At 35.6% G+C, this 10,777-nt stretch overlaps 2 protein-coding genes across 2 annotated transcripts; one reads left to right on the forward strand and one right to left on the reverse strand.

Moving 5' to 3' along the window:
• Positions 1-497: 497 nt before the first annotated feature.
• LOC132165977 (hydroquinone glucosyltransferase-like) lies at positions 498-3,830 on the reverse strand. The gene is made up of 3 exons (XM_059576703.1): positions 3,472-3,830; positions 1,927-2,793; positions 498-1,269 (listed from the first exon to the last, which is right to left on the reverse strand). Exons 2-3 carry the CDS (start codon positions 2,668-2,670, stop codon positions 595-597), a joined length of 1,419 nt encoding a protein of 472 aa, XP_059432686.1. The 5' UTR covers positions 2,671-2,793; positions 3,472-3,830; the 3' UTR covers positions 498-594.
• Positions 3,831-7,794: 3,964 nt separating this feature from the next.
• On the forward strand, positions 7,795-9,300 carry LOC132172232 (uncharacterized). The gene is made up of 2 exons (XM_059583698.1): positions 7,795-8,396; positions 9,093-9,300. The coding sequence occupies exons 1-2, from the start codon at positions 7,795-7,797 to the stop codon at positions 9,298-9,300; spliced, it is 810 nt and encodes a 269-aa protein (XP_059439681.1).
• Positions 9,301-10,777: the final 1,477 nt, after the last annotated feature.

A 10,777-nucleotide genomic window follows, 5' to 3' on the forward strand; every position in this document is an offset into this window, starting at 1 on the left:
GTCACTGCAAGATCACATACGTGTATTCTAATGATCTGACGGCTGATATTTGTGTCAAAAAGGGCCGGCTGTCAGCCACAGCGTGTTGGTTTATGCGTGACGACGACGTTTTTGTGTCTTTCCGTTGGGGCGGCAAAAGAATACAAGTCAGCCGCCTAGATAGAAAAAAAAGTAACCCTCTTTTGAATTGGCTGAGTTAAAAAGTAATTTTATTGTTGAAAAGTTTTTTTCATACACAAAAATGATGGGCTGGTAAAAAACTTAAAAGTTACTTTTGTTCTAAAAAAAAATTCAAAATTGCATTCAATAGAACCTTGGAAATGAAATTAAAAAAAAAAAAAACTCTTTTACACTTTTTTATAGACAAATTTTATTTTTCGATGCAATTTTAAACATGCTCTTAAAGCTAAGGTCCACTCGGGTAGGACCCGTCCTCTCACAGTCCCCAACCCCCGACCCTTGTTATTATCCTTATCTCCTTCCTCTTCGAGCAGTAAATGGCAGGGAATTTGGATCCCGGAACATCACTATTTTTTTTGTTCATATAGAATATAAGTAGTAATGAGGTCTTCAATACATGAAAAAACAAGAAAATTAAGATTGTCCTGTTTTAGAAGCCTGCAGCTTGAATGCTAATTCAGAGATTGCCTTTGTAGAAGAACCTTCTGCACTTGATGCTTTCTCAGCAGCCATCTTCAGGCCTTTCACCCGGCTGCCAACTCTTTTCCCCTCTTCTCCCACCATCAAACCCTTCACAACTTTTGCAATTTCTTCTCTGCTCACTAGCCCTTTCTTGTTAGCTTTTGGTCTTAAAGCCACTTTCAGATCCTCAACCAGCAACACTGCATTCATTCTTTGCTCTGAGTAAAGCGGCCATGCAATCAAAGGTACGCCGTGCACGATGCTTTCCAGGATTGAATTCCAGCCGCAGTGCGTTAAGAACCCGCCAGTAGAGCCGTGGCTGAGGACTTCAGCCTGCGGCGCCCACGACGGCACCACTAGGCCTTGCCCTTTGGTCCTGTCTTCAAAACCTTCTGGCAAAAAAGCTAGAGGGTTGTCATGGCTTTGGTCACTGAGGTATGCTGCATTAGCCAATTCATTGTTTGGGCTTCTTGCCACCAATAAGAACTTTTGCCCACTCAATTCCAATCCCAAGGCTAGCTCATTGAGCTGAGAGTGGGATAGGGTTCCGCCACTCCCAAAACACACAAATAGGACGGAGCCACTCGGCTGGTCGTCCAACCAACTTAAACATTGCAGCCCGTCAACCTGTTGAAATATTATTTGAATGATTAAATTTGTTAGAATATATTTTCATATCCTTGTGATTGATTATCAAATTCTTGTGATTTGATTACAAATCTAACACATTTTTCATATAAAAATGGATCATTGGTATTGTAAAAATAATCAAGAAATAAGAGCATGATGTAGCATTTTGGGTTCTTCCCTAATGATGGACGTCATAGACTCGTAGGTGTCTAATACCGAACCACCCGTAAAACCTCTTGCCTCACTTTTTTTTTTTTTTCTTTATTCCACTTTTTATATTTAATTTTTCATAATATTATAAATTTCTTCAAAATTTATTATTTCTTATCAATCTAAATTTATGAGATAAGTGATGATTTAACATGGTATCGGAGCAAATAAGACTAGACAAACACGTAAGTGGGAGTGTTAGAATATTATTTAAATGATTAAAAGCCTATTCGAGATTGTGTTGAAAAACAAAACTTTTGTCCATAGAAATAACTTTAAAGAGCTTTTTCAAAAAAAAACAAAATCATTTTCAAACATCCAAAAGACGCAATTTTAGATTTTTTTTTAGAGCAAAGTGCTTTCTAAGCTCTTTAACACAATACGAAACATGCTCAAAATTTACAATTTTCTATCCGCTTAGTAATTTAACACAACATGCTTTACCTGCTTAGTACTTGAAGCTGTTTGAATGATTGGTCCAATTGGATAAATTGTGGGGTTTCCACCTTCTTCCTCTTCCAAACCTTTGATGGCTCTTCCCTGCAACTCCATGAACGTGTTAACCATAATCCCCTCAGCTAACCGGAGCCGTTTTGTGTGGCAAAGAAACAATTTGTACAATTCACTTTTCCGGTCTTGAACATGGTCCATAAGATCCCCACCGTCGATAGCTACGCACCCCGGAAGTTTCAAAGGTTCCGGCAGGTCTCTATACTCGCATGAAACTGTCTCGTCCAGCTCCGGCAAATGCAAGAGCAACGACAGCGCCAAAGCACTCGACGTGAAGAAAATGTACGGCGAGAGATTTAGCTCCTTGGCAACATCTAGTGCGTCGGTTGCAGTGTGATCAAGGATGATGGCGGTTAACCGAGAAGTTTCGACCAAGGACTTCAACACATCATGGATGGACGGCAGAGAGCGAGTCATGGTGAGGAAAACTTGGATTCCGGGCTGCCCACCGGCCGGGAGGTCGTTCAAGTTCACCGGAGGAAGAAAGATGTGGTCTATGGTTGTGGGGAGGGCTTGGAGGACTCCTTTCATGGCTTTTGATGGAGACCCAGATGTGGGAATGATGCATGTGACATGGTAGCCATGGCGAAAAGCAAGTGTCTTCGCTAGCTCTACAAGAGGGATAAGGTGACCCATCCCTGGACTTGGGAGCATTGCTATGTGGGGTTTGTGTTCCATGGAGTTTTCAGGGTTTTGCTCGACTAGATTCTTAGAATACTATGCAAAACGTCACCTTTATACGAGTTGGGTAAAGTTTGCGGACATAACCCCAAGAAATTATTTGTCCTTTGAAGGTTAAACCTAAGAGAAGAACTAAAAATGTTAATTTGGATGGTAAAACTTTAAAAATAAAATAAATTAGGGAAAATAATAAATTTTTAGGGTCTATCTTATAAATTTGGAAGGATAAATGCCCCGTTTAAGCTAAATTCGCCCTTTAGACTTGATATTTCATGAAACACCAAGAGTGTTTTTGAGATTGTATTAGAGGGGTTAAAAAGTATTTTTAATATTTAGAAAGTTGTGCTGAACAAAAACTTACATGTTTAGTAAAAGATTTTAAAAGTATTTATTTGACTTTTTTACTCTAAAAATTGTCAAAACGCACTTTTAAAAAATGTTTAACAATAAAGTTTTTTTTTCTTCTAAAAAGCTCGGTTTGATTTTAAAAGCTCTATTCTCCGACGCAATTTCAAACATGTTCTAAAACTAAATGTACGTTTGATATTACAATTTTGTATAAAAAAATATTATTTGATAATATTTTTTTAAAAGTTACGATTTAAATTTTTTTTTTTTTTTAAAAAAAATTCTATGCTTTTAAATAGAAGTCATTTTAAAAAATTTATAATTTTAAAGGTGAAAAAGTATAATTTTACCGACCATTAACTGCGTATTTTAAATCACAGGTTTTAAAAACACTATTTTATATCCTAGTTTTTTAAAATCACAAACTTAAACAAAAACAGAGGAACTTACCTCCAGAGCCAATCACAAGCTTTGGCAATCTCTGTCAGCTCGTGGGGGCGCGTTCTTGTTCGGAGCGGTAATCAACGGCAACCTCCATCACGTCACGTAAAAAGAGGCAGCAGATCCGTAGGTTCCGGCGAGGTGAAAGAGCGAGCATCTGGGTTTCTCTTGCAGCTCCGGCGGATTTCTGAGGTCGGTGAGATCGTCCGCCGCTGTTCAACAATACTCCGTAGCTTTTGTCTGTAAATCTCTGTACTTTTCAATCTTATGTTTTCAGATTTTCCTTGTAAAAGCACCATGCCAGGATTCTTTGAATCGGGCAAACATAAACAAAGCTCAATCAAAATCCACCAACCGCGTGTAGGCCCCATTATACTTGAGAGGGTTGGAAGTCTTTTTTTTTTTTTTGATTATAATCTTGTTGTACAAAATTTTGTTTTGGTCTCTCTGCTTTTCTTGTCACTTGTCAGGATATATATAAAGAAGAGTCGTGTAAGAAACTAAGAAGTGTTTGTCTTTGCATAGAATAGAGAACCCAACTTTGGTTTATGAGTTTGTTGGATGTCAAGACTTTGAAAGATTGGAAATGGGAGGAAAACTCGAAAGAGTGGGTGTTTTAGATGGGTATAGACGTATATAATGTGTTGACACGCCATAACATGTAATTGTAGTCATATTTTTAAACAGTAATTTAATCGGTTGGAAAATACGGCTCATGAAATCAAAGTTACTAATTCAAATATCTCTTTCCCATTTCGCTCCACTTGTGTGGAAATGACCGAAAAAAACAAAATTTATATGCCAAGTGTTGACACGTGTTAATAAATTATAAAAAAAATGTGGAAACTTTACGTTAAACTCTTGAATTACCACGCGATTTGATAAGTTCACCTCAAACTTCAAAACCTCTCAATTTGAACATCTGAACTTTCAATTGCAGTCAATTTGAACCCCTCTATCAGATTTAGCTGTTAACTTCTAACGGCAATACCTAAAAAGACCAAAATATCCATAATTTTTATTTTTTTTTTAAAAAAAAGCGAAAGAACCCTTGGAATTAAGGGTAAATTTAGAATTTTATAAAAAAGTATATAAATGTCATTGTCTCACTTTTAACGTTTTAAATTTGACTGAGAGGTTCAAATTGACTGTAACTGAAAGTTCAGGGGTTTAAATTGAAAGGTTTTGAAGTTTGGGGGGCTTGTCAAATCATGTAGTAATTTAGGAGTCTAAAGTGAAGTTATCTCTAAAAAAATTGTACCATCAAGGGTAGTGGTTTAATGGCTCAAGGAAATTCTCAAGTGATCAGGACATGTACTAGGGCGTGGGTTCGAATCTCCACAATGGAGAATCTCCACATATGCTTGATTAATATTAGCCGTATTGGATTCTCATTTAATGCTCTGGTGGGGCTAGGTCAAGCTATGACTCAATCAGACTTAAGAAAGCTACCGTCCAGGCCCCTCCTATGCGGCTTCCAGCGGGTAGGTGCTTTGATGCCCTGATAGGGTTGGGTCAATCTATGGCTCAGTCGGACTTGAGGAAACTACTGTCTAGGCCCTTCCTATATGGCTCCTAGTAGGTAGGTGCTATTATCGTTTTGCTCAGGTAGAATAGCCACAATTGGTCTCCCCGGCCTACAATTTTTAATTAAAAAAAAAAAAAAAAAAAAAAAAAGGGAAAACTTCACTTACCCCCATAAACTTATGCGCATTTTGCAAACACCCTCAATATTCAAAGTCTCTCACTTTAGTGTATTGAACTTTCGTTTCGTTCCTAATACTCTCATACCATTAAATATTGTAGTTAAATTAAATGGCAGAATGAGTAAAAGACCTTTATACCCCTAATTTTTTTAAAAAAAATTCCAAATTTGCCCTTATTTATAATTTTATATATATATATATATATATATATATATAATAAGAGTATTTTAGTAGTTTCACACCCCTCCGTTAGGATTTAACAGAAAATCCTAACGGAATGGGGAAAGCGGAAAGAAATTAAAGTGCGATACACTAAAGTGAGAGACTTTAAATATTGGGGGGTGTTTGCAAAAAGCGCATAAGTTCATGGAGGTAAGTGAAGTTTTCAAAAAAAAAAAAAAAAAAAAGGTTATAAAAAAATTGTTAGTCTAACATTTTTCTAATAATATTATTAATTGGCAATAAACAAATTTGACTCTATTGTTATTTTTGAAAATAAAAAAATAGAAAATCAGCCATATACCGACACTTATGTTTTTGTTGGGACGACACAAAGAGCTCATAAAATTTGCAGAGTTCAACCCTTGATCATTCTCCTTCTTTCAAGAGTTCAATAATCAGCCTTCAACATCTTGTTGAGATGACTCCCCAGCACATTCAAATCCCGGGGGTTGTAAACTTTTCTCAGCTTTTGTGAGAGAATTCATTGAAGAAGAATTGATCACTATCTTATGACAATGAAGAAGAGAGGAAACTTTTCCAATATTTTTCTTTTGGGGAATTTCCCACGTTGCCTATTTACTTCAGATCACCCATGCAGTGTGATTCTCGATGTTTTTTATCCGGTTTAGCAATTCTTTGATGGAGATTGTAAAATGCAGCAATGGAAGCCAAACCCAAAACCTACATGTTGTTAATGGTCCTATAGATTATTTGCAAAACATTTTGAGATTTTTGTAATTAATTTTCTCTGTCTTCTTTAGAATGAGTATTAATTTAAATGATTAAGTTAATGATCTCTTATCGGCTTAAATTTTTAGGATCATTAATGATTTAACAACCTTAAATGGAATGCGTTATTTTCGGTCTTGGATGATTGAACATGATGTAAGGGGAGATGCAAACTCTGCCGCTTATGGTTTGGCTCATGAAACCATTAAGTGTGTTATAATTAAAGTTTAAGTTGGATAAATTCCAACTTATATCTATGGTATTGTAGTCCGGGAACAATTAATTTGCCCCTGTTTGATCTTTGTTTATCTATAAAAGAAGAATTTTGTTCCAAAACAAAAAATACCTTATTCCAAAAAAAAAAAAAAAAAAATGGTCTTACTTAATTACCACCCTATTCATGATTCTAATTAATAAGATCAGTTGGCCTATATTTTACAATTTTGCATCCTTTAATAAGATCGGGCATAATGAGTCCTTTACAATTTTGCGTTTCAGTAGATTGTCCCAAGTTGGTAAAATATCTTGACAAGCTCGCCATTAGAAATTCTTCTCCACGTTTGGAATTTGCAGCTCATCATCTTGCAAAATTGACGGCGGGTATGGGAATTAAAAGGTAGTGGCTGAGAGAAATCCATGATTGTATCTCGGAGACTATTCGGAGAGAGCAATCTGTAATCTCTTGTCGATTGTTTAATAAAGAAGTGAATGTGGTTTTTTCAAATAAAAATAAAAATAAAAATCAGTTGGCCTAATACATAATAAATACAGAACCTAGCAAAAATTAATTTAGCAGCCTTTGGTGGTTGTTGAATGATAAATAAAAATTAGCCATATATTGATTATATTCAATTGTGTCAATATTTTGTCTGTATTTTTCTCATATCATCTTACAAATAGATTTGTAGACTTACGTGGACTTCACATAAGTCAATGATAGACCCTACAAATCTAATAATTAATCTATTGAATTTATAAAAAAATAATAATAATAATAATAATAAAGAAAAAATATAGATAAATTATTGATATCAATCATTTATCTGTTTTTTATTCCCTAACCCTGCCTTAATTATATCTAGTCATATCTATTTATGCAGTTCTACCAAAATAATATTTAGCATATTGGGCTTCTCTTTTTGTAGTAATGAAGCAAATGCATTGATGACTAGTAAAAATTTAAAAAACACATAGAGCCCTCAACTTTATAATTTATTTCTTTTTTTCAATTACTTTCACAAACAATTATGTGTCTATTTTTTTTTTTTTTCACCCACATAATATAGAACAATCAGGAAAAACCAAATCCATATGTATAAAATAGAATTCTTTTTTTTTCTTAATTTTTTTTGAAAATTTTTTATCCCCTATAAGTATATATGGACGGTTACACAAAGGTTCCCTGATCCGAAAAGCACCGGATCATTTTTAAAATTTTTCCAACCGTTGCACCTGCGCCAAAAATACCCTCCCTCCATGATCCATCCGCAGACAACTCATTGTCCATATAAAACACCATTTTTGAAACGTCGCAATGCTTGAGAAATCCATTTCTTGACACTATAAATCCCCACAGTCTCTCTCTCTCACACAATCTTCTCTGCACAGACACCCACACAGTCTCTCTCTCTCTCTCAACGGAGACACAGTTAATTTTCCTCCGGCGAAACACCGTATGGACACCGTTCAGGCTCCCAACATTGTCGCTCACATCACCGAGAGGCTTCTTTTCCGCCGTTTGATCGATATCGGAGTAAAACCAGAAGAGGCGATCAACGTCATGGCGTTTTGGATGTGGCTTGAGGCGCAAGGCTTCAAAGAAGTGGTGCGCAAAATATCTTCCAACAACGACAAGTTTTTGAAATTGGTCGCCGACGAAGCCGCCGCCGTTTTGGCCACTCTGTTCCCCCTTTCTGGCACACCCATTTCGCAGAACCTCTGCCCCATCACCTCCATATTCTCCGGCTCCCTCTCCATCCACGACATCTGCGGGAACAAGGAGACCGTCTCCGAAGGGGTCGCCGACGTTAGCAGCAGAGTCTGTTGCGTGGTTTTTAAGGATGTTTTGGAAGAAAAAGGCGGGAAAGTGAAGGTTGGCGGTGGCGAAGTGGAAGGTGATGGTGATGGAGTGAGTAGTGTCGGAACGAAGTTGAATCCAAATGCTAGGGAATGGAATCCGGCAATAGAGCGCGTGCCGGAGGAAGAGAGGTGCTTGTTTCTGACTTTCTCCAAAGGGAATCCTCTCACTGAAAATCAAATCTTCAACTTCTTTAACCAGTAAGTCTTTTATTTTATCCTTGGCTTTTATTAATTACTTAAAAATTGGCATTTACAATGCATGTTTATTAATTAACTATCAATTAATTAGTAGGTTATGGATAAAAAGTTTAGGGTACCCGATATTTAATGCAATGAGCAGCTTCATGTGAGAGACGGTTCGGATACACCCGATCATTCAGTTTGAACAATTGAAATTCAAACTGTTTAAACATCTTTCGAAACAAGTGAGCCCAATCGAGCAATCTGATCATTATGCTAGGTCTCGATCCAAAAAAAAAAAAAAAAATTAATTAGTCTTTTATTATTGTATTTTCCTCTATTGGTTTCAAGTACAATGGGGTTCATATTTATATTTATAGCTTGAGCTCTTAAACATCTGTTGAAGAGCATTTTCACTTAATATTTCTTCCCTGAATTTAATGTTCCTCCATCCTTGGCAACAAATATTAGCCAAATTAAAGAAGTCACCATTCTTGAGAAGATACCATGGCAGTCTTGCGTGAGAGTTTGTTCGAACTCCACCGATTCAAGTTGTTGGAGCCCGAATGAATTCTCGCATATAAACAGTCTTATTACACTACTGTTATAAGATAGATTTATTGCACGGGATCGATATCTTCCAACAAAATTTATTTTTGTGGTAGATATCCTATGGTTAATTAGGGTGTGTTTGGTTGATAATAATGTGAGCAGGAAATACGGTCCATGTGTGGAAAGGGTGTACGTACACTGGCCAGATCCAAAGCAGCCGGCGCTCTTCGGGAAAGTTGTGTTCAACACATGTTCCGTACCGGCGATTATAATGGGAAGACTCCAGCAAGCCAAATTCACTGTGAATTCAAAGCCGCTTTGGTGCAAGCGATTTGAGCTGGAGAAGAAGGGCCTTGCTAAAACCAAATAATTAATTATTTCAGATTTTCTCATCATGCATCTTAATTTTATTACTCTCAATAATATATCATCTCAGATTCTTGGGTACTTGTTATGATCCCTTTGAATAATTTCTAATAAAATGATGCATGGATAATTTATATAACTTTTTCTCCCTCCTTTGTAATGTGTAGCATATACGCTTGATCACTTTTACTCCCATATAAATTATTATTGGATTTAAAATTACATAGTAATTCATTTAAAATTTAAGGGTAATTTTTAATACTATGTAAGAAATGTCTAAAATATGAAGTAAAAGTAATTATTACTTCATATTTTAGGCTGCCTAACAAATTAATATGAATGTTTGAAAATGAGTGTTTGGTAAAAACTTAAAAAACATATTTTTTTTACTTTTTTTTTTTTATATAAAAAAGTCCAAGCTTGAAAGCAATTATATATATATATATATATAAAACAATGCTCTTTCAATTTTTTTTTATTAATAAAAACTATATTTTTCAACAAAATTCCAAAGAGCTAGCTAGGCTCTAACTGTCTCATTGTTCTACAACTAGTGGTAGACTGTGGCCGATTGTACGTTGAGGATTTCAATGCCATAAGAGGACATAATGAGAGAGTTAAGGCTCAAATGATTGGCCTAGGTGGGATGGATTAATCTTAAGATAAATGCATTATCCAGGCAGATTTGGATCACGAATCCGGTGCCCAATTTTACACCTGGTGTCCTGGTCCAAGAGAAGAAATGAAGATCCAATTGTTAGAAAATTGGATAGAGCACTGTTGATGCTAACTTGGAGAACATATTTTCTAGTTTTAAACTATTTTTCCTGCCAGCTAGATGGTAGGGATATATAGGAACCCGAGGGTTTCTATCCACTGAAAATAACAAAAAAGAAAAAAAAGAAGGAAAATTAAAGGGATAAATTAATTAATCGCTTCGAAGGGATCAAACTTTCAATTAATCATTTCGAGGGAACGAACCTTCAATTATTGCGTAAAGCGATTAATGTTTTGATTGATTGATTTGCCATATATAAAACAATATTTATCTACACCTTATTTATAAGGGTAAAACCAAGCCCAACATGGAAATGAAATCAACGAAAACCTAACAAGCAAGCATGCATGCTTTACAATAGAGCAAAATCTTGTAATATGCAAAGATATTACCACAAGTCTTGAAACTGAAGGGGATGGTGATATTCAAAGATATTGTCTTATAATAGCCAAAGAGGCTATTGTGTGTGTTATAAATAGTGTTTGAATTTTGAAGATTCTAAATTGTGTCTTTGATATTGTATTGTCATTAAAAGAAAAAAAAAAGAAGAGGATCAAGCAAAATCAAGATAAATCAACAAAGAAATCCCGAAATAATTAGAAAATATTGAGTTTCCTAACACTAGAATAGCTTACCATTCACCTATGGTGGTTAAATTGATGGAACTTCCCCGAACCAAGAGTTCTTCAACTTCTAGGAAATA

This window comes from Corylus avellana, chromosome ca1, assembly GCF_901000735.1.
Source record: "Corylus avellana chromosome ca1, CavTom2PMs-1.0".
NCBI lineage: Eukaryota > Viridiplantae > Streptophyta > Magnoliopsida > Fagales > Betulaceae > Corylus > Corylus avellana.